General features: G+C 41.0%; 1 protein-coding gene across 2 annotated transcripts; it reads left to right on the forward strand.

Annotated features, from left to right (window-relative positions):
* The first annotated feature begins 1,458 nt into the window (after window positions 1-1,458).
* Window positions 1,459-27,806, forward strand: LOC121497355 (general transcription factor IIH subunit 2). Of its 2 annotated transcripts, none has more exons than XM_041766901.1 (16): window positions 1,459-1,531; window positions 4,454-4,536; window positions 5,185-5,262; window positions 5,802-5,838; window positions 6,052-6,138; window positions 9,488-9,538; window positions 9,823-9,877; window positions 14,121-14,226; window positions 15,846-15,936; window positions 16,103-16,190; window positions 16,838-16,945; window positions 18,728-18,791; window positions 21,334-21,437; window positions 22,457-22,559; window positions 25,631-25,670; window positions 27,460-27,806. In XM_041766901.1, the coding sequence occupies exons 2-16, from the start codon at window positions 4,481-4,483 to the stop codon at window positions 27,577-27,579; spliced, it is 1,188 nt and encodes a 395-aa protein (XP_041622835.1). In that variant the 5' UTR covers window positions 1,459-1,531; window positions 4,454-4,480; the 3' UTR covers window positions 27,580-27,806. The 2 variants fall into 2 exon arrangements, with proteins under 2 accessions (XP_041622835.1, XP_041622836.1); XM_041766902.1 differs by lacking the exon at window positions 1,459-1,531 and adding an exon at window positions 1,542-1,784.
* The last annotated feature ends 100 nt before the right edge of the window (window positions 27,807-27,906 follow it).

A 27,906-nucleotide genomic window follows, 5' to 3' on the forward strand; every position in this document is an offset into this window, starting at 1 on the left:
AGAACTGGATCAGGCCCGAAGCCAGCGCTCTTTTTTTTTTTTTCTTCCTTACAGCTCCAGCCCAGAGCAGCCCTACCTAGGAGCAGCCCTACCTGGAGCAGCCTGTACTGGAGCAGCCCTACCTGGGAGCAGCTCTACCTAGGAGCAGCCTTACCTAGGAGCAGCCCTACCTAGGAGCAGCCTTACCTAGGAGCAGCCCTACCTAGGAGCAGCCTTACCTAGAGCAGCCTTACCTAGGAGCAGCCTTACCTAGGAGCAGCCCTACCTAGGAGCAGCCTTACCTAGCAGCAGCCTTACCTAGGAGCAGCCCTACCTAGGAGCAGCCTTACCTAGGAGCAGCCTTACCTAGGAGCAGCCTTACCTAGGAGCAGCCTTACCTAGGAGCAGCCCTACCTAGGAACAGCCTTACCTAGGAGCAGCCTTACCTAGGAGCAGCCTTACCTAGGAGCAGCCCTACCTGGAGCAGCCTTACCTAGGAGCAGCCTTACCTAGGAGCAGCCCTACCTGGAGCAGCTCTACCTGGGAGCAGCCCTACCTGGAGCAGCCCTACCTAGCCCGCCATGACCCAGGGTAGAGGCGTGGCCCAGCTCCCTCGACCGCCCGCCCCGCCCCTGGGGAGGGGACCGGCAACAAGACCCCGGCCACGTGCACTGGGCCCTGGGGACACAGGAATGCCAGGAATTCCCAAAGCAGCCAGCCTAGGGAAGCAGCAATCAAGGGCCTGGGCAGCGGCAGGTGCCTGGATCTCAGGCGTTGGCGCCGACCTGGGTTTCCGAGGGGGGGACGGCACCTGTCCCCGGGGCGGCCGCAGGGCCTGGGCTGCGGGCCGGGGCAGCTCGCGCGGCGCTCCCAGCTGTCATCTCCCCGCGCGAAGGAACAGGACCATGAGGGGAATCGAAATACCTAATCTGAACTCATAGCGCCTCATTGCATTATATATTTTGATTCTTAAATTGAACTAAAAACTATGCCGCGAAACCCTTGGCCACGTTTCACGGACCACGGCCCGGCAGGTCCCTAAGGAAGCGGCCGCGTGGCACAGGTGATCCTGCACCGAGACCCGGGGATACAGACGCCCCTCTCCAGGCACCGCGTTCCCGGTGCACCAACAAAACAAAACAAAACAAAACAAAACAAAACAAAACAAAACCCAAAAACACCCGCAGGAGCAGGAGCAGCGGAGGAGCCCCCAGGGAGGCGCTGCGCGGCGAGGGTCTGGCCGAGGGTCAGAGGGTCGCCGCCGCGGCCGGAGGCCTCCACGCCGACGTTTTAGGAAAAATACACAAACACCAAGGTCCTCAGATCCCGGGGAGCCCACGCTCCCCGCGGGCAGGAGGCGGGACAGGTGGTCCCTAACCTGGCCGGGGGATGCGCGGCCCACGCTCGCGGCCCCCGGAACGTTCGTGCGCCGCCGCGGTGCGCGGGGGGAGGACTTCCGCGGCGTCCCCGGGGCGGCCTGGGCGGGACTTCCGGCAGAAAGGCGGCCTCCGGGAGCGGCGGGGCCGCGGCGGGAGCTGCCGGCGGAGCGGAGGTGGGGGCCGCGGTCGCGGGAGCGCGGGGCGGAGGCTGAGCGGCGCTACTGGAGTGCGGGTTGAGGGCGCGAGGGAGCGGGCGGCGGGGCGGGGGGCGGCAGCTTCCGTCGGCGGCTGCGGAGAAGCACCTGGCGCGGCCGCCCGGGAAACGGCTCTCCCCTCCCAGAGCCGAGCTCCAGCTTGGGGAGCTGTGGTCCTGGGTTCGAGTGTGACCGCGACGCTGTGAAGCTGCCTCTTGAGCCTCGGTTCCAGGTGGGGCAACAGGGATCGTGCGCATGCGCAGCAGGGCGCGGCCGGGCGGGGCGGGAGTGCGCGCTTTGCGGCCGGCGGCGTTGCTGCAGGTGTGGTTGGCTTGCAGCAGCGTCCTGAGCCCCCGGAGGCGACTACACCTAGGTAGGGGGCTGCTCCAGGTAGGGCTGCTCCTAGGCTTGCGTTGGGGGCCGGAGCCCCGGGAAACGGAGCAGCTCTCGGAGGAGATGAGGGCCTCGGGTCACCAAGGTCATCTTTCCCCAGGAGGCTTACCTTCCTTCCAGCTTCCCTTGGAACATCGGCACTTCTGGGAGCTCAGTACCTGGGTCCTTATCCCTGTGGTTTCCCATTCATTGCAGGCAGCTCTAACTCGGAAGTCCTTGGATGCATCCGTGAGCGAGCCAGGAGCCTTCCTCTTTGCAGTTTCTGCTCATCGGTTCTCACTAGGTTGATGGACTTTCAGAAAATTAAGAGCAATAAACTAAAAATAAAATAACAGCTTGAAAATAAATAAATAAATCAGTTTGAATATTGGTATGATGGGGTGGCAGTAGTGACTTTCTAAGGATTTGAGTCTAAAAAGCATCAAGAACACTGTGTAAGGTATAATTTTTATAATTCACGATAAATGCAAAATCTTGTATGGAGGGTCAAAATGATCAATTTAGGGGCAGCCCAGGTGGCTCAGCGGTTTAGCACTGCCTTCAGCCCAGGGCCTGATCCTGGAGACCTGGAATCGAGTCCTGCGTTGGGCTCCCAGCATGGAGCCTGCTTCTCCCTCTGCCTGTGTCTCTGCCTCTCTCTCTGTGTCTCTCGTGAATAAATAAAATCTTAAAAAAAAAAAATGTTCAATCACTATTTGCTGTTACCATGTTCATCATCAAACTTACAAGCACCAGCACAGTGTGTTGAAATAACACAAATTTTGTGATTAAGTCACTTGTCATCATTTCAGACGGTCTACCAAAGAATATACTAAAGTAACTCACCAGAATTCCTGGAGCGAATAGATCTCTTTCAGTGCCAGGAAATGATTTGTCAATTCATTGAGAGATCTAACGGGACTTTAGCAAGTAATACCTGATTTTAGCAGGTGCTGCAGAAAGCAGGGATGCCGTAAAAGCAGTCTCTAACTTGTCAGTAGATTTCTATTACGGAAGTCCATCAATAATAGGTCAGTTCTTTAGATTTTAAAATGTATTTTTCTTTTTAAAAAAAAATTTTAAAAGATTTTACTTATTTTGAGAGAGGGAGGATGAGGCCAAGCATGGGCAAGGGGGAGGGTCAGAGAGGGAGGGAGACGGAGACCCTCTGTTGAGCAGGGAGCCGGATGTGGGGCTTGATCCCAGGATCTGAGCTAAAGGCAGATACTTAACTCACTGAGCCATCCAGGTGCCCTAAAATGTATTTTTCTATAGAAACCATGATGTAAGTGGAGAGTAAGTCTTGCTTATGGTCGTTATTACAGAAATTAATTTTTGCTCATGTCAGTGATGGGATTTGTTTTGTCCTTAATGTCTTCTTGGCCCTTAGGATTCCTTTGATCCTTCATTTATGGAAGAAGGAAGCTGAAAGAAGAGCGTAGGGTGGGGAGGGAGATTCCATTTAGGAAGATGGAAGTGTGGATGTGACTGGGATGTTTATTACTTGGCTATGGTTAATAGAGTTCCCCACCACCAGTTTTATCCCTGATTGTTAAAGAAATACATGTTCATATGAAAAATACCAAAATAAAGTAATAAAGAAGCAATAAACCAGTCACCCTTCATCTAGCTGAAACCATGTCCTATTTATTGAATTACTGAACATTTTCTTTTTTAATAGTTGAGTTCATAATGTATGTTGAATATTGTTGTTTGAATTATTAGCTATAAGCATTTACCATTTATAAATAATAAATTTCCTTTTAAAACTATGATTTTCATGGGGCACCAAGCTGACTCAGTCATAGAGCATGTGACTGTTGGTCTCAGAGTTATCAGTTCGAGCTCCACATTGGGCATAGAGCTTACTTAAATTTTTTTGATGATGAGAAAACTCACACATGCACAGAGGTGGACGGTACAGTGACTCACCATGAGTCCCATCACTCAGCTATAATAACCATCACTTGTAGCTAATCTTGTTTCATCTATATCTTCATCACTTCCCGCAATTCTGTGGTCTTGTCCTATGACTATAATGCATTTTTGTTTTTAAAAATTGTAAAAAGAGGGGATCCCTGGGTGGTTCAGTGGTTTGGCGCCTGCCTTTGGCCCGGGGCATGGTCCTGGAGTCTCGGAATTGAGTCCCGCGTTGAGCTCCCAGCATGGAGCCTGCTTCTCCCTCTGCCTGTGTCTCTGCCTCTCTCTATGTCTATCATGAATAAATAAAATCTTTTTTAAAAATAAATAAATAAATATTAAAAATTGTAAAAAGATGCTTATCTCTCGATGCCCGACTTGTGTGTGAATGTTCATATATATTTTTTAGGAATGGGAAAAAAAGTTCCATAAGGATTTTGTAAAGTATTTTCATTCAACAATTATTGAATAAATTGCAAAGAATTAGATGACCTTACATTCTGTTTGTTTTTTACTTTGTTTGCTTCCCTGTCTTTACTTTTCACATTGAAAAGTATGAATTTGGTGACAAGTATTTGTAGTAAACCCATAGTCTAATGATTTTTACAGGATATTGAATAATACATTTAAGAAAAAATGGATGAAGAACCTGAAAGAACTAAGCGATGGGAAGGAGGCTATGAAAGGACATGGTGAGTAGGGCATTATTACCCTCTTCTCTTTTACACATTGTTTCTTATTGTTGTTCTACACCTTTATCTCTTCTCTTTCAGTCATTGGTTCTTTTAAATAAATTCATTAAAATATTTTTAAGACATTAAAATTTACCTGTTTCCAATTATAAGTCATTGATTTTTAGAAAATTTACTAAGTTGTGCAATCATCACCATAAATCATTTCTAGAAAATTTTTACCACCCCATTAAGATCCTTCATGCCCATTTGCGATCAATTTCATTCCTACCTCCAGCTGTAGACAACTACTAATCTATTTTTTGTCTCTATGCATTTGCCTTTTTTAGATGTTTCATGTAAATGTAATCATGTAATATGTGACCATTTATGTCTGGCTTCTTTCACATAACAGTATTTTCAAGGTTCATCCAAGCCGTAGCAGGGATCAGTAATGCATTCCTTTTTATTGCTGAATAACATTATATTGTATATCATGTTTTCATTCATCCACTCACCGGTTGATAGACATTTAGATTGATTACAACTTTGGGCTTTTACGAATAACATAGCTGTGAACATTCAGGTGCATATCTCTGTGGGGACTTCCGTTTTCATTTCTCTTGAGTTAATACATTTCTGGATTTTCAAACAAATTATTGCTTACAGGGAGATTCTTAAAGAAGATGAGTCAGGATCATTGAAAGCTACGATAGAAGACATTCTCTTCAAAGCAAAGAGAAAAAGGTATGTAAACTTTTTTAAGTGTGTTACAAAAAGTAAATTATTATTATTATTTTTAAAGATTTTATTTATTCATGATAGACACAGAGAAAGAGAGAGAGATTGAGAGAGAGAGAGAGAGAGGCAGAGACACAGGCAGAGGGAGAAGCAGGCTCCATGCAGGGAGCCTGATGCGGAATTCGATCCCGGGACTCCAGGATTGTGCCGTTGGCTGATGGCAGGTGCTAAACCACTAAGCCACCCAGGGATCCCCATAAATTATTCTTTTAAGGCTTTCTCTCCACCTATACACACTCCTAAGTACTTCATTTCAGCTGTGTTCCAGGGAAACTGACCTTTAAACTCTTGAATTAGGTGAAGGGACCAGCAGCCTAGCACCTCAAAAGGGAAATGGGTCTTCAGGGACTATCCAAAATGCCTGTAATTATGTGGATCCCATAAGTTAATTTACTTCACTAAACAATGCAGGTTAGTTGAAAAGTTACATTAGTTTTTTGGGTAATAGAGGACCTTCCATTAAAACGTTTGCATAATTTTAACAGAGTATTTGAGCACCATGGACAAGTTCGGCTTGGAATGGTATGTTGATATTTTTTTTCTTTACCAGTACAGAACTAGTTGGGTTAGAGAAACATTCTGTCTTGACAGAATTAATGTTAGTAAGACAAAAAACACTTTCAAAGAATATATTAAAAATATGTGTCTAGAATATGTAAGTAACAAATGCCATTTTTACTTTCTGGTCAAAAGTGTATTTGAAAATTGTCCTTATTTGTGGTTTATTTTTGGTAGATGCGTCATCTTTATGTGGTAGTCGATGGATCAAGAACGATGGAAGACCAAGATTTAAAGCCAAATAGATTGACTTGTACCCTAAAGGTATAGTAAAATGATTTTAATTTATACTAAATGTGAGAAAAAACACTGAATTCTAAAAGAAGTTTATTTTACTGTAACATCTTTGTTAAGATACAATTCACCTACCATAAAATTAATTTATTTAAAGCGTACTGTTAAAATTTCTTTCATATTACAGAGTTGTGCAACATTATTGCCACAATCAATTTTAGAGCATTTTTATCATTACAAAAAGAAAATGCAGGGGGTCCTGCCGGGCTCAGTCAGCAGCGTGAGTGACTCTTGATCTCAGGGTCGTGAGTTCGAGCCCCACATTGGGTTTAGAGATTACTTAGATAAATAAAACTATAAAGAAAAAGAAAAAACTATAACAAACTTTCTGTAATTTTGCCAAACAGTATTCCACTGTATACAACTTTGGGTTGTTTCTACTTTTGGGGGCCATAATGAGTAATGCTGCTGTGAGTATTCATGAACAGGTTTTTGTGTGGATCATGTTTTCCCTTCTAAAGCTTGATTTTAGCCTGGGTACTTGTGTTTAATCCACTTTTCTGTGACCTAAGAGAATAGCAGCTGGGATGACTTGGTGTGCACCAAAGGGGGGAAGCTCAGCATGGGTGGCGTGCAGACTCCATTGAACTTACAGAGCTCCATTTTATCTTCTGACACTCTATTGACTGGTCTGGGTCTCGTTTCATTAACTGGGCCAGGGAGGGAGGATATGATGCATTTCCATGAGGAGATAGTCCCAGACTTTGAACTCTTTCCATTTATTAAGTATGAAGCATGAGGCACCTGCTTCACAGGTGCTTAGTGGTTGAGCACCTGCCTTCAGCCCAGGGCGGGATCCTGGAGACCTGGGATCGAGTCCCACGTCTGGCTCCCTTCGAGGAGCCTGCTTCTCCCTCCGCCTGTGTCTCTGCGTGTCTCTCTCTCTCTCTGTGTCTCTCATGAATAAATAAATAAAATCTTAAAAAAAAAATTAAGTATGAAGCTTGGATTCTTCCCTTCTGACAAGGAATGTTAGTTCCTGATTTCTTTCCCTATTCATTCATAACTCCTGGCAGAAGAAGAAAAATATAAGATATACTCTCTCTCTTCGCTTCTCTCCCAAAGTAAGAGTATTAGTGAGATTTCTTGGAACTTTTTTCAGTGAGGAATGGGGCTTCGCGGGAATAGGGTGAGGTAGAAGCCAGGTCCTACTCCTGCACTCCATTCTGCTCCAGATTCCTCTGCTGCTGCTCTTCTACACAAGTTTTTTAAATTTACTAGGTTAGATTTGTGCTTTATGTTCTCTCTTGGTAAATGTGTGTGTTTACTGCAGTTTTGATCAATTCTCCACAGTTGAATGACAGAGCATTCTCTCTTTAACACACTCCAATTGGAGTGTTATCTTCACAACTACTTTTTCAAGGTCCACCATAACCTCCAGAATGTGAAATTCAACTCCTTTTTATCTTTAGCAGCAAGTAGTTGACCGCTCCTTCCTTCCCGAAAGGGACCCTTTTTTTGTTTTTTGTCTGTTTTTGTTTTTGTTCTTTTTTTAAGTAATCTTACTGGTGCTGTGGGGCTGGAGCTCACAACCCAGATCAGGATTCGCACAGTCTAAGTACTGAGCTACCCAGCCACCATCCTTCTTCTGACTTTGGTTACATGGAGTCTCTTTTATTTTCACCTCAGGCTCCTCTCTGTAATTTTAGCATGCTGGAGCGCCCGAGGACTGGCCATAGTTCTTTTTTTCTATCTCCCCTCCTCCCTATACCTTCCCATGAAGAAATGTTTTACAGAATGCATTTTTTTGAGTTAATACAAACTAGAGCTAAGTAGGTGTTTAACCACATCATTTAGGAAAATGATACAACAAAAGGCTATTTATGCTCTTTTTTTTTAAAGTAATTTGTTTCTCTCTCTCTCTTTTTTTTTTAAGATTATATTCATTTATTCATGAGAAACACACAGAGAGAGGCAGAGACACAGGCAGAGGGAGAAGCAGGCTCCATGCGGGGAGCCTGATGCAGGACTCCATTCTGGAACCCCAGGATCACACCCTGAGCCAAAGGCAGACGCTCAACCGCTGAGCCACCCAGGCATCCCTATTTATGCCCTTAATTTCTGTCCTCCCAGCCTAGTCAGGGTCTTGCTTTGTCACATGGTTATCCCTTTGCATTGTGTTTGGATTTACTCAAATCAATCCCCTAATTAATAAACACATTCAAATTATTCCTAATTTATCAAAACCCATCCTCACTTCTCCTCATTCTTGTTTCTGGCTTCATTGGATCTTTCCATGTTTATTTAGACTGATTGGTTGATGAGAGACAGAGAGAGAGAGAGAGAGAGAGGCAGAGACACAGGCAGAGGGAGAGGCAGGTTCCATGCAGGAAGCCTGATGTGGGACTCGATCCCAGGACCCTGGGAACACAACCTGAGCTGAAGGTGGATGCTCAACCACTGAGCCCCCAGGTGTCCCAGATCTTTCCATGTGTAGATTATTTCTGTCTCATGTCCAAATGGTTCCATCTTTTACTTATCTTTTTATTTCTTTGAAGATTTATTTGAGAGAAAGTTAGTACGAGAGTCAAGGAGGGGCAGACAGCATCTCCAGCAGACCCCCACCCAACACAGAACCTGACTTGGGGCTCAGTCTCATGACCCTGAGATCACCACCTGAAATGAAATCAGGAGTCAGACACTTAACCACCTGAGCCATCCAGGTGCCCCGGTTCCATCTTTTATCTTTTTTTTTTTTTTTTTAAGATTTTATTTATTTATTCATGAGAGACAGAGAGAGAGAGAGGCAGAGACACAGGTAGAGGGAGAAGCAGGCTCCTCAAAGGGAGCCCGACGTGGGACTCGATCCCAGGTCTCCAGGATCACGCCCTGGGCCAAAGGCAGGCGCTAAACTGCTGAGCCACCCAGGGATCCACCTGGTTCCATCTTTTAAACCCAGTTCATAGCTTACCATTTTATATTCAGGCTTATTTAATATTGTGATTTTTATTTATTTGAATATTTTCAAATTTATTTTTTGTTTATTTAATATTTTTTTTTTTTAATTTTTTATTTATTTATGATAGTCACAGAGAGAGAGAGGCAGAGACACAGGCGGAGGGAGAAGCAGGCTCCATGCACCGGGAGCCTGATGTGGGATTCGATCCCGGGTCTCCAGGATCGCGCCCTGGGCCAAAGGCAGGCGCCAAACTGCTGCGCCACCCAGGGATCCCCTGTTTTTTGTTTATTTAATATTTTTACTAAACTTTGAAAATCTCTAAGCCTAAAAATCATGATAAGTGATAAATAGGTTTCATAAAACATGTTCTGTATGGTTATTATTTTGCCCTTATCTAGTATTTTTGCTTTCTTTAAACAGTTGTTGGAATACTTCGTAGAAGAATATTTTGATCAAAATCCTATTAGCCAGGTATGTAGATAAGCGATAGAATTCAGAATTATATTTCTGATATTACTGCCAGTTATATTTATTTTTAAACGGTGGGCATACATTCTATGAATTATTTTAAGTGATCCATATTGTGTACCAGTTTCTGGTATATTTATCAATGAAAAGCAAGGCAACTCTAAAAGTTAAATAATGTACAGTGAACTCCTAGTTAAATTTCTGTCAAAGACATCATGAGCAAAAGTTTCTTACAGGTTACTTATGCCTTTTATAATTAACTAATTTATTTTTGTTTTTATTTTGAGATTGGAATAATTGTAACAAAGAGTAAAAGAGCTGAAAAACTGACCGAACTCTCAGGTATGCATAAAATTACCTTTATAGGACTCAAGGACTCAGCTCTATTTATTCAACCTTGTAACCCTGTTCATAAGGTTGCCTAATAAGTAAAATGAAGACTTCTTTTATGCTTTCCATGTGAAACTTAATAACCTCTCCATTATATCCTCCATTAAATTCTTGGTATCTAAGATGAACTGCTTTAAATTGAGTTCTGTACAGTAATGAACACTACTGCAGTGAATGTAAATGTTTATGACTTACACATTCTTATCCTGAAGGTATTAAGATAAAATTATTTTAACCATTCCCAAAATACACTTAGTCTTAAAATTAATGTATTAAAAATCAAATCTCTAAAGAGCAAAGGGTTTAAAAATTGAATTGCAGTTATTGTTAATAATTCAGTTTTTCTGTTGGCATGACATGCCTAATTGAATTTTATTCTCTTAAAAGATAGTGCAGATTTTATTTGCTTTGGTATATGTGCTGTAATAAGTTCACATGACTAATTCTATTATAGTTTCTGTGAAATACGCTATCCCTTAAATGCAGTTCTCATCCTTTCATCCTCACCAGTACAGATTAGTGCGAAATGACATATATTCGTCAGTAATGGTTGTTCACGATGGCAGTAAGGATTGATATGTATGTTAGGCTGCAGTGTTCAAGAAATTCAGTTGTGAATAACCAAAAAAAAAAAAAAAAAAATCTCACACTAGCTTTATTTTTTTTTTTAATTTTTAAAGATTTTTATTTATTTATGATAGTCACACAGAGAGAGAGAGAGGCAGAGACACAGGCAGAGGGAGAAGCAGGCTCCATGCACCGGGAGCCCGATGTGGGATTCGATCCCGGGTCTCCAGGATCGCGCCCTGGGCCAAAGGCAGGCGCTAAACCGCTGCGCCACCCAGGGATTCCTCAAACTAGCTTAAACACATAAGGGAAATGATTGGCTCATCTCTGAAGGAGGGCTGAGTTCACCCATATTCTTTTCCGGGGTTCTTGGCTGTTTGGCTTCATTTTCTGAATGTTTTCTGAGGTAAAAAGAAGTCTGTTATCAGCCCCATGTCCACATAACCCTTGTAGTCCTTAGCTTCAGCACAGGCCCCACAGGTCTCTGAATGGCCCTGCTTATGATCTGCCCATCGTTAAGCAAAGTGGCCAGAGGAAAGAAGTATTTGTTGGTGGGCCTGGGTTATTTGCCTGTACCTGCAGCAGGAAGGAAGCAGTGTAAGCAGCAGGATTATGATACTGTGAGGAAAGGATGGTTTCCCTAAGGAAGAGATGTATGGCCAATCCTCCTGCACCCTTCCCACAGTCAGAGTAGTTTTTTCTGGATGCCAAGGAAGTCCTATGTAGAGGGATGCAAAATCCTCTGGGTATTCTGATAGGCCTCTTGATGGCACCCTTTATCTGTCTGATAGAATCACTGCTATAAACCACACCGATAATAACGTAGTATGTTCTTTTCCCGGACTTTCCGGACTTACAATACAATAGGAGAGGAACAAGATAGTTTGTATGGTACAGTAGAAAGAAAACTAGTAGATAGAGAGCCAAGAGACTTAGGTTTAAGTGCTGATCTTGCCAATGGTTGGTATTTGTCTTTAGGCAAATCTTTAACTTGTTAGAATCATTTCTCACTTATGAAATGAGGGATTTGGACTTGGTGAGGTACTTTTCATTTCTAAAATTTTATGATTCCAAGAATAAATACTTAAAGTGTATATTAAATAATGGCAAATGCTTATTAGTATTTTAAAACTCTCTCAGATAAATAAGAACATGAAGAAGCTCCAAGTAGATGAATAGACAAAGACAGATAATTCATACCAGGATAAAAACAGAAACAGGGGATCCCTGGGTGGCGCAGCGGTTTAGCACCTGCCTTTGGCCCAGGGCGCGATCCTGGAGACCCAGGATCGAATCCCACGTCGGGCTCCTGGTGCATGGAGCCTGCTTCTGCCTCTGCCTGTGTCTCTGCCACTCGCTCTCTCTCTCTGTGTGTGTGACTATCATAAATAAATAAAAATTAAAAACAAACAAACAAAGCAGCTATTAAAAAAGAAATTTTAGCCAAAGAAGTGATCAAAAAAACAAAGCAAAACTGCTCAACAGTTTATTATTTTATATATTTTAAATGTACAAAATGAAGTTTAAAAAGCAGTGTATTGCTTGTGGATCCATGGAGAAACTGGTATTTATAATGCTGATAGATTGATTAATTTATTTTACATTTTTCGGAAAAGATAAAAAAATAGTTGTTCCTTGGAATTTATACTTAAGAAACATGAAAGAAGAAAAATTCTCATTCTACAAATACACTCTTTGTACAGTAGTGAGAGATTGGGAAATGTTCAACAGTACGGAGGTAGTTTGAGGAGTTAGTGATCAAATCAATTTAATGATATTTTGTTTATCATTATTAACATGAAGACAGTGTTGAAATAGAAAATGTCTGAAGAATACCAGATTTCATTGAATCTCAGATTCCATCATTTGTAAGATACCTTTATCTTATGAGCCATTAAGAAAGAAACACTGTAGCAGTTAAAATTGGTACAGTGTCAGATGATATATGCAAATTGTTCACAACAAAAAAAGTATTGCCTGGTATGAGATAGACAATCTTTTCAGATGTTATTTTGGTAACAGAAGATAGCATAGCTGTGTTTATTTGTGGAAATCTTCCTTTCTTAGGTGTTCTGATTTTTTTTTTTTAAGATTTTATTTATTCATTAGTGACACACAGAGAGAGGGGGAGAGAGAGAAAGGGAGAAGCAGGCTCCCTGCTGGAAGCCTGATGCGGGACTCGATCCCAGGACCCCAGGATCACAGCCTGGGCCTAAGACAGATGCTCAACCACTGAGCTACCCAGGTGCCCCTCTAATACTTTTTTTTAATCCCCCAAAGAAAAATAGGAAGTTGCAGTCATTCTTCTGTCAGTGAATTTTTGCTTCACTAATAATAAATTTATACCTCCCTGCTCTGCCTCTTACTTTTCTACATAGAAATATAAGCTTCTTTTTTTTTAAGATTTTTATTTATTCATTCATGAAAGACACAGAGAGAGAGAGTGGCAGAGACACAGACAGAGGGAGAAGCAGGCTCCATGCAGGGAGCCCGATGTAGGACTCGATCCAGGGTCTCCAGGATCAGGCCCTGGGCCGAAGGTGGTAAACCACTGAGCCACCCAGCTGCCCGAAATATAACTTTTTGTAGTAAAAACCTTCTGTAGACACACTTGAAATGGCAGTTAAACTAAACATGAATAGCACGAATAATGTACATTATGGAGTTGGAACAGCTGACCTCAGTGGCCATTTGTAGGTTCACATGTGAGTGGACAGCCATGTCTGTGTCACAACAGCTCCCTGGCTGCCAGAGTGTAAGATACAGCGTGATTTCAGAGATGTTAAAATGTGAAAGTATATGAGTCTGGAAAGGAAAAAGTTTTGTGCTTTAATAATATTTAAAATATCGGGGATCCCTGGGTGGCTCAGCGATTTGGCGCCTGCCTTTGGCCCAGGGCATGATCCTGGAGTCCTGGGATTGAGTCCCGCATTGGGCTCCCTGCATGGAGCCCGCTTCTCCCTCTGCCTCTCTCTCTCTCTCTCTCTCTCTCTGTGTCTCTCATGAATAAATAAATGGAATCTTTAAAAATAATAATAATAATAAAATAAAATATGTGCTAATAATAGGGCACCTGGCTGGTCAGTCAGTAGAACGTGCAACTCTTGGTTTCAGGTTCATGAGTTAAAAATAAAAAGTGTGGGGCAGCCCCGGTGGTGCAGCGGTTTAGCGCCGCCTGCAGCCTAGGTCCTGCCTGATCCTGGAGACCCGGGATTGAGTCCCACGTCAGGCTCTCTGCATGGAGCCCTGCTTCTCCCTCTGCCTGTGTCTCTGCCTCTCTCTCTCTCTCTCTCTCTCTCTCTCTGCATCTCTATGAATAAATAAATAAAATCTTAAAAAAAAATAAAAAAATAAAAATAAAATAAAAGAACGAAAGGCATACAGTGATTGTTTAAAAAAAATTAAAATTAAAATTAAAAAAAGCAAAAAGTGTGCTAGTACATAGAAACAATTTATTTTTATTCTATCTTTCAGTATGCATAAAAGTGCAACTTACTAAAAACATAAATTGAAGAGATTTCTGTTCTTTAACAACATATAGATAAGTAAATTTGGGGGGGGAGAAACAAATTTCTGTAATGTATATATAAAATGTTATTATAAGTAGATTATTCCATTTCTATTTTAGGAAATCCAAGGAAACATATAACATCTTTGAAGAAAGCTGTAGATATGACCTGCCACGGAGAACCATCTCTCTATAACTCCTTAAGCATGGCTATGCAAACTCTAAAGTTGGTGTTTTACGTTTTTTATTTGTAATTGGTGTCAACTTTTTTTGAATGAATTGAGATGATAATGTATTAATAGGTGTCTCCATAAACTGAGCTGTAATGAAACTTAAGAGAAATAGGTAATGTGTCTGATGTTTAGTGTGGTGTCGGTTTCTAATTTTCATTTTACGTCTGAGTTAATAAGATTCTTGAAGGTTTTTTGAAAAGTATAATTAAAACTGTAGCTATATTAGTTCAAAAGAAAATGTTGATGAAAAAACATATATATATATTTTTAAAGATTTATTTATTTATTCATGATAGACATAGAGAGAGAGAGAGAGAGAGAGAGGCAGAGACACAGGAGGAGGGAGAAGCAGGCTCCATGCCAGGAGCCTGACACGGGACTCGATCCGTGACCCCAGGATCACGCCCTAGGCCAAAGGCAGGCACTAAACTGCTGAGCCACCCAGGGATCCCCTGAAAAAATATTTTGTTAAAAATTCATTGTATATGAAATTTAGTGTGATATAATAATTGAGTTTGTTGTAGATTTATTGACTTTTAACTTATTTTGTAGTACCTCTGCAAATCAATAGCACACTTTTCCAGCAAGTTCAAATATGTGGAATACAGCTAAGACCGAAATATTCTTTTAGTGCTAGCTTATATATTTTTATCCCTGGATAGTGTGTCCTGATTTTTTTTTGTGTCCTGATTTTTATACCTTTATATAACAGACGTTTTTCTAGTTTTGAAGTAGACGAAAAGGAGATAGCACCCACATTAAAGGTAGGCACAAGAGCAGCATCCACAAATGAATTCTGAGAGCCCAACGATACAGATATTAGCAGGAAAGCTGTAAACAACTGAAAATTGCTCCAGAAAGCATAGAAAACAGTTCATCACATCTTAAAGTCTTATAAATTATCATATAATTGATAAACACTAATGTTTATGAATGTTATGACTCTGAATCACCATGAGGTTAAATTATAGCCTTTAAAAAAGACGTATGTTACTATTGTCAAGACACACCTTAAAGTTGATCCGTGCAATATTGTTATCCTTTCCAGTGTACACTTTAGACTTCATACAAAACGAATCTACTAATTTGTAAGTTGGATTATGTCAGGAACCTTATTCATTCTTGCTTAACATTCTAGTCCCAGAACCTAAAAGAGTATTCGGTAAGAATCTATGGAAAGAATAAATGAATCAACATTTTTTGTAGCTTATTTTAGAAAAATTTACATTAGCACATTTAGAGATACTCAATTCATTCCTTTGTATTATTAAAACAAATGAGGGGATCCCTGGTGGCGCAGCGGTTTGGTGCCTGCCTTTGGCCCAGGGCACGATCCTGGAGACCCAGGATCGAATCCCACGTCGGGCTCCCGGTGTGTGGAGCCTGCTTCTCCCTCTGCCTGTGTCTCTGCCTCTCTCTCTCTCTCTCTCTCTCTCTCTCTCTCTCTCTGTGTGACTATCATAAATAAATAAAAATTAAAAAAAACAAAAAAACAAAAAAAACAAATGAGATATTCTGTGGTCTGAATATATAAACCACATGTACTGTTTTTCTGGGTAAATTTTTTATTAATTTGTTATACCTCATTGGAATATATTTTATCTTTCTGTAGACACATGCCTGGACATACAAGTAGAGAAGTCCTAATTATCTTTAGCAGCCTCACAACTTGTGATCCGTCTAATATCTATGATCTAATCAAGGTAGAACCACTACATTTCTTTATAATCCAAACCAGATTTATAGCTCTGAAGAGAATTTGGTAGTGAATTTATTACTAGTTTTCAGAAAATTATTTTCTCAAACATACTAATTTTTGCATGTCTTTTTTCTGCCCCCAAACCCTTCACTTACATGGATTTTATGAAGACCCTCAAGGCAGCTAAAATTAGAGTGTCTGTCATTGGATTATCTGCAGAGGTTCGGGTTTGCACCGTACTTGCTCGTGAAACTGGCGGTATACATCTAGATTCTTCAGTATTTATTCATAATTACTATGTAAGATGTAGCAGTTTATTAATTAGGATGTTTTCATCTGTTTTAAGGTACTAAACTTAAGTCACTTCATGTCCCAAAATCTATAATATGGATAGTCCTCTTAAATGTATCACTGATTCTATAAGATACTGTCTCACAATGCATGGATTTTTTTCAGTAGTTATTTTAGTGTTTAGAGCATGCGTTAATAATGTTTGAGACACTAGAAATGTCACTAATATGTAATACTTTGTAAAGATCTAATAACTTGGCTTTAATTCAATTGTAATTATAGTTATTCCCAGAGAAGTCAATTTAGAGATGTCATTTAAAGGATGTTTTTAAAAAATGATAATTTAACTTAAATACTCATTTTGAAAATGTACATTTTCAGATGGTAAAACTTTTATAGAATAACATAACTAAAATTATGAACTAAATTGGGAACTAAAATTGAGGTGTGCTTGGCTGGCTGAGTTGATAGAATGTGCAACATTCGATCTCAGGGTTGTGAGTTTGAGCCCCAAGTTGGGCATAGAGATTACTTAAAGTATTTTTTTTAAAAAATTATAATTGATACTTATGTCTGAAAAACTGATTTTTTTCTTTTACTTTTCATCTAATTAGGCACATACCATGTTATTTTAGATGAAAGCCATTACAAAGAATTACTGACACATCATGTTAGTCCTCCACCTGCTAGCTCAAGTTCTGAATGTTCACTTATTCGCATGGGTAAGTGTTTATGTTATTTTCAAATGAATATTTAGGGACGCTTTGGTGGCTCATTTGGCTAAGCATCTGACTTCTGTTCAGGTCATGATCTCCAGGTCCCCAGGTCAAGCCTGTGTTGATCTGAGCAGGGAGTCTGCTTGTCCTCTCTCTGCCCCTCCTCCTGCTCTTGCTCTTTCCATCTCTCTCTGAAATAAATAAAATCTTTAAAAAAAATAATAAAATAAAATGGATATTTATTTTTAAAGGTTTTATTTATTTGAGAGAGAGTGTGCACGTGCAAGCACAGGGAGGGGCAGAGACAGAGGGAGAGAATCTCAAGCAGACTTCACATTGAGTGTGGAGCATGGCATGAGGCTGATCATGGTCCTGAGATCATGACCTGAGCTGAAATCAAGAGTTGGACACTTAACCAACTGAGCCATCCAGGTGCCTCTACTTAGTTCTTTTGATATGTAGATAGACTCAACATTTTATGTAATGAAGTTGTTTTTTTATTTTTAAAAGATTTTATTTATTCATTCATGAGAGACAGAGACACAGGCAGAGGTAGAAGCAGGCTCCATGCAGGGAGCCTGACGCGGGACTCAATACCAGGTCTCCAGGACCAGGCCCTGGGCTGAAGGTGGCACCAAACTGCTGAGCCACTCTGGCTGCCCTGGTTTTTTTTTTTTTTTTTTTTTTAAGATTTTATTTATTTATTCCTGAGAGCCATAGAGAGAGGCCAGTTGGGGGGGGGGGCATGGGGGCAGAGACACAGGCAGAGGGAGAAGCAGGCTCCATGCAGGGAGCCCAACGTGGGACTCGATCCCGGGTCTCCAGGATCATGCCCTGGGCCGAAGGCGGTGTTAAACCGCTGAGCCACCCGGGCTGCCCTGAAATTTCTTTTTTATGGTTTCTGCTTCTTTTGGATGTGTTTCCAGAATTTAAAAATATGTATGGAGGGCGCCTGGTTGGCTCAGTTGGTTAAGCGTCTGCCTTCGGTTCAGGTCATGATCCCAAGGTCCTGGGATGGAGCCCCACATGGGGCTCCCTGCTCGGCGGGAGCCTACTTCTCCCTCTCCCTCTGCCACTCCCCCTGCTTGTGTTCTCTCTCTCTCTCTCTCTCAAATAAATAAGTAAATAAATAAAATCTTCTTAAAAAATTTGCATGGAAAAGCAAGTACATGGGTTTAGGCATTCCAAAATTTTAAATGTAGAAGTATATCTTATATAAAATGAAAGTGGACAACCATGTAATAGATCCCTGCATTGTGTCAGAAGTATTTAAAAATTACCCACATTTTCTTTTTAAAAAGCACTATGTGTTATTAATTAGAATCTGTGATCTTTAGATCTAAAGATCTTTAGATCTGTAGAATCTGTGATCATATGTATGGATGGATCTTTCCTCCACATTCTCCACTTTTAATTTTTCTTTTTTTTAAATTAATTAATTAATTTATTCATGAACGATAGAGAGGGAGAGACACAGGCAGAGGAAGAAGCATGCTCCATGTAGGGAGCCTGATTGGGACTCGATCCTGGGTCCCCAGGATCACACCCTAGGCTGCAGGTGGTGCTAAACTGCTGCGCCACCCGGGCTGCCTTCTCCACTTTTAATTTTTCACATAAACTGGAATTACAGTCAACTTGACCTCACTATAATAAACAAATCTGAAGGGCAGGAGAATACAAGAAACGTACAATTTTGTGGGCTTTCTGGTAGGAACATTTTTAGGTTCCTAGTTCTAGAATTTTGATATTTGCTTGAAAAAAGAAAGTAATACATTTTCTTCTATCAAGGATTTCCGCAACATACCATCGCTTCTCTGTCTGATCAAGATGCAAAGCCCTCTTTCAGCATGGCGTAAGTAAAACCCCTAAAACTGTCAGTGGTTATGTTTTGACACTTTCAATTCTGTCCTGTAAGTTATAAATTTAAAAATATAAACGGAAGTTGTAGGGCTCGGAGTGTAATGGCGTATGTAAGAGGCTACCTTCTATGTAGCACTAGCAAGGAGTACGGACTCTGTGGAGTAATCTTCGGCAATTAGTGCTAAGTAAAACAGCAAGGTAGAGAAAAATGTGTAGTATGCTACTACTCATCTGAGAATAAGGTGGAGACTTTTTTTTTTTAAAGATTTTATTTGGGCAGCCCCAGTGGCAAAGTGGTTTGGCGCTGCCTGCAGCCGGGGGTGTGATCCTGGAGACCTGGGATCGAGTCCCACATCGGGCTTCCTGCAGGGAGCCTGCTTCTCCCTCTGTCTGTGTCTCTGCCTCTCTCTCTCTCTCTCTCTGTCTCATGAATAAATAAATAAAATCTTTTATTTTACAGATTTATTTATTTATTTATTTATTTATTTATTTATTCATTCATTTATTCATTTATTCATTCATTCATTCATTCATTCAGGAAGCCCGATGTGGGACTCGATCCCGGGTCTCCAGGATCACACCCTGGGCTGAAGGCGGCGCTAAACCGCTGAGCCACCCAGGCTGCCCAGAAGGTGGAGACGTGATTGAATATACATATATGTTTATATTAATGACAAAAATAGTAATGGAAATAGAAAGTAAAATAAAAAAATGTATACCTGGCTAGTGCATGGAGAAAGGCAAAGGGATGGCTCTTTGACGTTTCTGAACATACCTTGTTTTAACTTTACATAATCGTAAAACAAAATTAAATTAAAGAAAGTAATTCTTAAAAATCACAAATAAGAGTTGTGTCCTCAGTTATCGGAGTACCATAGAGACTGAATGTCCCGTCTTCCCTCCTGCCACAAAACCAGACAAAATACATGAAATAGTGATTTTCAGACGTGGACAACAGCCAGTGCAGGTAATGATCCTTGAAACACATGAGGTGGGCCCTGTGAGTACAGCTTACTGCCTGGAGAGAATTTCCAGGCTGCAGTGCAGGGAGGGAAAATCTACTCAGAGCCTGGAGGTCTTGCTCAGGTGAAGAAACAGAATTCAGAGTTTGGGGAGGCTGAAATGGCTGTAGTTTTCCAGGCACAGTACTAAAAAGTAAGGAGCTATACAGAGAGCTTTTGAGACCACAGAGAGACTTCCCCATGAGTCATCAGCTGAGTTATGATCATCACATTCATGTGGAAGCTACCTGAGGCCCAGGAAAGAACACCTGAAGAGGAGAGAGGTGGCCTAGTCCGTGGAGCTCACAGGAGGCATGCAATAGTTCATGTTCCCCCCGGTCAGTGTGGAGGGATCTCCTTTAACATTGGGCATTGAACAGAGTCCACAGTGAGGGAACCAAAATGACCCTAGACTAACAGCTGTTCTGGACAGCCTAATGAACTCAAAAGCAAGTTTTGAACAGATCAAACTATTTCCAAGTTATTTAACTATATTCTAGAAAAAGCCCCAACATGTTTAAGGGAATACCAGAAAGTCCAGCACCTAAAAGAAAGAAAAATTCATAATGTCTGGCAGCCAATCAAAAATGACCAGATATGCAGAGAAGGTGGAAAATATCCCCCACAAGAAGGAGAGAATCAAAGAACAGAAACATACCCAAGAACAACACAGTTGGGATTCCTGGGTGGCTCAGCAGTTAAGTGGCTGCCTTCAGCCCAGGGCATGATCCTGGAGACCCAGGATCAAATCCCACGTCAGGCTCACTGCATGGAGCCTGCTTCTCCCTCTGCCTATGTCTCTGCCTCTCTCTCTCTCTCTCTCTCTCTCTCTCATGAATAAATAAATAAAATCTTTAAAAAAAAAAAAGAACAACACAGTTGATAGAATTAGTAGACAAAGTATTAAAACAGCTATTACAGGGAAAAAAAAAACAGCTATTACAAAAAAGGCCCGAATCAAAGTTCTAGAGACAAATGCAGTGTCTGAAGTGAAAAATATACTGGATGTGATTAACAGCAGATGAGTCACTAAAGAAAAGAGTGAATTCAGAGACATTAATGCACTTGGGGCACCTGGCTGGCTCAGTCGGGAGAGCGTGAGACTCTTGATCTCAAGGAGTTCGAGCTCCACATTGGGCATGGAAATTACTTAAGAAAAAAAAAAACAGTAAAGACATTAATGCAACCTATTTGAAACAAATGCAGAGAGGAAAAAAGGTAAAGAATGAACCTCGCCTAAGTAAGCTGTCAAACAACTTGATTTTATTTAATTTTTTTAAAAAGATTTATTTATTCATGAGAGACACAGAGACCCAGGCAGAGGGAGAAGCAGGCTCCATGCATGGAGCCCGATGTGGGACTTGATTCCCAGACTCCAGGATCACACCCTGGGCCGAAGGCAGGCACTCAACCACTGAGCTACTCAGGGATCCCCAGCTTGATGATTTTAAAATCAGGGTAGCATACTTTTTTTTTTCTTTTTGCTATAACCATTCACATCTTTATGTATCACTTTAATGTTTCCTCCCACAGGCACCTGGATAGCAACACGGAGCCAGGACTTACATTAGGAGGGTATTTCTGCCCTCAGTGTCGGGCAAAGTACTGTGAGCTTCCAGTTGAATGTAAAATCTGTGGTAAGGGACCAACTGTTCTCTGTCTAGTAAATTAATCTTGAATAACTTCTTACCTATATTGCTTTTTTTTTGTTTTTTAAGATTTTATTTATTTATTCATGAGAGACGGAGAGAGAGAGAGAGAGAGAGAGAAAGAGAGAGAGAGAGAGAGAGAGAGAGGCAAAGACACAGGCAGAGGGAGAAGCAGGCTCCACGCAGGAAGCCTGATGTGGGACTCAATCCTGGGTCTCCACGATGACACCCCGGAGCCAAAGGCAGGCACTGAACTGCTGAGCCACCCAGGGATTCCCCCCACCCCATATTTCTATTAAAGTAAATGTAGGGGATCCCTGGGTGGCTCAGTGGTTTAGCGCCTGCCTTTGGCCCAGGGCACAATCCTGGAGTCCCGGGATCGAGTCCCATGTCGGGCTCCTGGCATGGAGCCTGCTTCTCCCTCTGCCTGTGTCTCTGCCTCTCTCTCTCTCTCTCTCTCTCTCTCTCTGTCTATCATAAATAAATCTTAAAAAGAAAAAAAAAAGTAAATGTAAATGTTAAACTCCGCCTGTGTTTCTCAATTTAATCTGTGAGAATAGAAATGGCTAACTTTTTTTACTGAGTGCCCAGTACTCTGTTTCTCAGAATAAACCTGGTATTCTGGAACAGTTTTCTGATTATCTTTCTGAAATGCGTATGTTCTTTAAAGGCTTTGCAGTAGATCTTATTGACGTTTCTGCAGCTCTTACCTTCATAAAATAAGTATATATAAGGGCAGGGAGGAATAACGGGTAATAGAATTGTAGAATTTTGTTCCATTTTTAAGGAAGCAAGTGGCCAACAGAGGTCACACAGTTAGTGACAGAAGTACGACTCTATCCTGGAATTTTCTTTTTAAAGCAATATGTAAATGAGGAAATACATACCAGCAATCTTAAAAAAAAAAAAAAAAAACCTTGAAAATATTTAACCTCTCATTTGACATTTCAGCCATTGTCTTAATGAGCTCTGGACTATTAAACATGATTCCCTGCTTCGTTTGTTAGGTCTTACTTTGGTGTCTGCTCCACATTTGGCAAGGTCTTACCATCATTTATTTCCTTTGGATCCTTTTCAAGAAATTCCTCTAGAAGAACATAATGGAGAAAGGTATATGAGTTTTGATTTCTATCTGTTATACGTGGTACAGTAATGTTTGAATGCATTGTTACAACATTAAAAAAGATAGTCATATTGGACAAGACAACTTTTTTTTTTTTTAAGATTTTATTTCAGAGAGGAGAGCCAGAGCATAAGCGGGGGGGAGGAGATAGAGGGAGAAGGAGAAGCAGATCCCCTGTGGGGAGCCCGATGCCAGGCTTGATCCCAGGATCCTGGATCATGACCTGAGCCAAAGGCAGAGGCTTAACCAAGTGAGCTACCCAGGCGCACCACCCCCTCCTTTTTTTTTTTTAAAGATTTTTATTTACTTATTTGACACAGAGAGAACCTGAGAGCACAAATGAGGGGAAGAGCAGAGGGAGAGGGAGAAGCAGACTCCATGCAGAGCAGGGAGCCCCATGGGATGCAGGGCTCGTTCCCAGCACCCTGGGGCATGACCTGAGCCAAAGGTGACACTTAACTAACCAGCTGAGCCACCCAGGAGCCCCAAGATTATATCTAATATGGAAAATGAGATGGTACAATGCCTTGGTTATGACTGAAGTGACTCATTACTAAACAGATCTGGATCTCTAGAAATCTATTAATTTCTCTAAGCCCATCTCTGTATATAGTATCTGTAGTTATATGCTGATCAGTCGGCTCTCCAAAACAACGAGAAAGCCCTGATTTGCAGCCTTAGCTTATTTCCGTGGTGTAAAACCAGAGGATTTATTCAGAAGGTCTAGTATTAGCATAATAAGAGAAATAGAAGTTCAAATAAAGAGTAGGAAAGAAATAGCTAAAGGATATTTTCTACTATTGAAGGACGAAACTTTGTAGATTGGAAGGGACCGTCCGGTGCCCCACACCATTAGGGAAAACAGACTCACACTGAAGTTCATTGTTGTGAAATTTTAGAATATGCAGCAAAACTCTAAACATTTCTAGATGGGGAAAATTAAGTCCCATACTCTGGAATTAAAATTGTTTTGCCTCTCAGCAATACTGGATACTGCCAGGGAGCGATTTCCTTCCAAATGTGGAGGGATGGTTGTTACTAATTTAAATTACAGGCCTAGCAAACCTATCAATTAGATGTAGGTAGAATAAAGACATTTTCAGACTTGTGAGGCCTCAAAAAGGGGCTTTCTGGAGAACTGTGAAAGAGATGATTCAAAGAAACTGCGAAAGAGTATGACCAGAAGAGAATAGGAACATTGATCTAATTCAAATGTGGCTAGGATGATGATAAGAGGAGATTCCAGAATGATACTTTTATGTCAGATATGGGGAATAAATAGTCCAGCTTGGAGAGGGTCAGATGTGCCAGGAGAGATATCACCAAGAGGGTGAAAACTAGAATTCCTGATGTAGGTGAACACACGAGGACTTTTTTTTTTTTTTTTTTGGTATATTTTTTTATTGGAGTTCGATTTGCCAACATATAGCATAACACCCAGTGCTCATCCCGTCAAGTGTCCCCCTCAGTGCCCTTCACCCAGTCACCCCATTCCCCCGCCCCCCCTTCCACTACCCCTTGTTCATTTCCCAGAGTTAGGAGTCAGAGAGAGGACATTTTGGATTTCTCAGGGAATGGTTGGGGTTGAGTTGGCAACAATTACGTAGAAAACTAAGCTTGTGGACAACAATATAGTTATTAACTTCAGGAAAAAAATATGTTGAAGATGGGAAGAGTTGTGTTATGTGGCTCAGCTGAATGTGTTTATATAGTCTTAACAAACTAAATGTAATGTTCTTCTACTCAAAATGATTTCATTATATAGACTTAAGAATGGTGTTAGTTATGTGTGTGTATATGCTATCGATTCAAGAGGGTTAAAAGAAAAATTAAATTCCCATCTTCTACATTTGGAGGTTTACAGCCAATGCCAGAAAAAAAAAAAAAGCAATAGCACTGTCAGCATAGGTAACGATCAGACTTTTAAAAGTTTTCAGTGGGGATCCCTGGGTGGCACAGCGGTTTGGCGCCTGCCTTTGGCCCAGGGCGTGATCCTGGAGACCCGGGATCGAATCCCATGTCGGGCTCCCGGTGCATGGAGCCTGCTTCTCCCTCTGCCTGTGTCTCTGCCTCTCTCTCTCTCTGTGACTATCATAAATAAAAATTAAAAAAAAAAATTTTAAAGTTTTCAGTGTTTGGGGAATTGGAAATGAAGTGGGGGTGGGTAGGGAGAGAGCTGCTAATTTTGTAAGCTTTGAAAACTTTTAACTTTTTAAACCATTCCTTCAACGTTAAGCCCTTAGGTATCCACACATAAATTAACTTCTCTTCTGTCCATCTAGAATTGTACCAGCTGTCTGCTCCTCACTCTTGAGAGTCGCAAAGTGGTCGCTCAGATTATTTTCTTTTCTTTTTTTTATTTTGAAGAATATTTTTTTTTTATTTGAGAGAGAGCAAAAAAGAGACCATAGGCTGAGGGAGGAACAGAGGGAGAGGGAGAAGCAGACTCCCTGCTGAGCCCCCCAACGGCAGGGCTCATCCCAGGACCCTGGGATCAGAACTTGAGCCAAAGGCAGACACTTAACTGAGCCACTCAGGTGCCCCCCAAATCATTTTCTGTAAGGCTTTATTGCCTCACAGAATCCCAGTAGCGAAAGCATGCTCGTATTTAACCTTGAGGGAAATAATTTTTTTATTTTTTATTTATTTTTTTTAAAAAGATTTATTATTTATGTATTTATTTATTTATGATAGACAGTGAGAGGGGGAGAGAGAGAGAGGCAGAGACACAGGAGGAGGGAGAAGCAGGCTCCATGCAGGGAGCCCAACGCGGGACTCGATCCCGGGACTCCAGGATCGCGCCCTGGGCCAAAGGCAGGTGCCAAACCACTGAGCCATCCAGGGATCCCTGAAAATAATTTTTTTAAGTAGAATTTTGCTTATGAGATGTCCTTGGGATATACTGTAGAATTTTCTTAAGTTACTGGTATTCTTAATTCTGTCTTTCTCATAGAAGTTGTATGTAAAGATAATTATAGGATTCTTGTTACTGAGATTTTGCTGAGCTGTTTTAATGAGTGAATTCCTAATAAAATGATTCTTAAACTTTCATTTTCAGATTTTGTTATGGATGTCAGGGGGAATTGAAAGACCAGCATGTAAGTTCATGTGTTTTCTAAGTATTAAATAATTGTGTTTTTTTAAAGATTTTATTTATTTCTTCAGGAGAGACATAGAGAGAGGCAGAGACCCAGACAGAGGGAGAGGTGGGAGCTTGATGTGGGACTTGATCCCAGGACCCCGGGGTCACGCCCGGAGCCAAAGGAAGATACTCAACCACTGAGCCACCCAGTCCCCCCTAAATATTAAACATTGTACAAAAAATATTGAGGAAATAGCATTAGAAGTTTTTGGTGCATTACTGAAAACCAGGCTCCTATCAGGTTATTCCTTGGAAGTATGATAACAGTAGGGAAAGATAAAATGGGAGCAAAATGGTTTCAGTAGTCTGCTTTATAATTCTGCATTTTAATTTTTCTATAACAGTATTTTAGTACTTTAAACTGTCTTTAGTCTACAGGCTAAATGGTATTTAGTTTGAAATTAAAAGCTTGTTCTCCGTATTGTGTTTTAGGCTCTGTCACAATTCATTTTTAAGTTAATATTTAAGGTAGCTACTACAGACCAAAGGCTGTTCCCTCCCAATGTGCCAGTGAGAATATTTTTTAAATTTTTGAAGGGGACCAATTTGAATGTATACACTTATGTAAAGATGCAAATTAGACCACTAACTTTAAATTCTTATTTAGTTAGGTATCCATATTTAAAACTACACTTTGTGCACTGTATAAAATATCGGTTGGAAGGATCGCTTGGTCTACTCTCACATTTCATAAAACAATTTTATTAAGTTTCACATGCCCCTTTGACATCAGTAGCTTTATCCTGACTAGAGCCACCTTTGACTCATTTGACATTTCTTAAGAACACATTGTCTTTACTTCTGTGCTTTTTGAGATGTAATAATTTTTTAATCTCTGTATGATGTTGCCTTGGAAATTTCACCCCAAGGCACAGTATCCAAATATGTAATATTGATAAAATAATGGGTTTTTTCTTTTTGCCTTATATGTGTCTTTTTCCATATTCTTTAATTGTTAAATAAAAGGAGAATATAACTTGTGCAGTTGTGAGGTCCTTTGTTTTTTTTTTTTTTTTAAGATTTTATTTATTTATTCATGAGAGATCCAAAGAGAGAGAGAGAGACAGGCAGAGGGAGAAGCGGCTCCATGCAGGGACCCCAATGCAGGACTCGATCCCAAGTCCCTGGGATCACAACCCAAGCCGAAGGCAGATGCTCAACACACTGAGCCACTCAGGCATCCTTGTGCTTTTCTTTTTAATCAAATCAGAGAAATGACGTAAGCATTTGAAATTAGCAATAGGGCAGCCCCGGTGGCGCAGTGGTTTAGCGCCGCCTGTAGCCCGGGGCATGATCTGGAGACCCTGGATCGAGTCCTACGTCGGGCTCTCTGCATGGAGCCTGCTTCTCCCTCTGCCTGTGTCTTTGCCTCTCTCTCTCTCTCTGCATCTCTATGGATAAATAAAATCTTTATTAAAAAAAAAATGAAATTAGCACTAATTTCAAGCTCATGTATCTTCCTCAGATAGTTAATTAAAATGAAGTAATTGAAAATACCTTACAATACAAGAGACTTTAAGGAGTCAAAAACAAGATAATTTTCACATTTGTAAGGAATATCGTTTTTTGGGGGGAAAAATAATCACCCTATATTTGAGAACAAATAGTACATTGGAAGTAATTAGGTAGATGCATGGGGGAAATTGATAGAGAAAAGAACAAAGCAATTTGAATGTCTTCTAGCTGTGTGGTACTTAACTTTTGGAAACTCCTTTTTAAATTTTCTTTTCTGTTTTTCACTGCAGGTCTATGTTTGTGCCGTGTGCCAAAATGTTTTCTGTGTGGACTGTGATGTTTTTGTTCACGACTCTCTCCACTGCTGTCCTGGCTGTATTCATAAGATTCCAACATCTTCAGGTATTTGATTCTAGCAATTAGTAGACAGTGGATGCAATAAAAGGACATTTGCAACTGTAAATAAAATGAGTCTTCAGAAGAAGCTCCAATTAAAAATATGAAGACGGAAAATCTGATTTAAGAAGCTGTTTGGTAAGAAGACTTAGGATTGGGGTGCCTAGCTGGGTCCTTCATCAGAGCATAAGACTCTTGATCTCAGGGTTATGAGTTCGAGCCCCTTGTTGGATTGCTAAAATAAACTTTTAAAGAGGGGAGGGGCGGGGGGGAAAAAAAGAAAATGTGGGATTTTATTAAATTTTAAAATTCGTGTCCTTCACAGAAATGCCCAGAATACA

Source organism: Vulpes lagopus, chromosome 8, assembly GCF_018345385.1.
Source record: "Vulpes lagopus strain Blue_001 chromosome 8, ASM1834538v1, whole genome shotgun sequence".
NCBI classification, from domain to species: Eukaryota; Metazoa; Chordata; class Mammalia; order Carnivora; family Canidae; genus Vulpes; species Vulpes lagopus.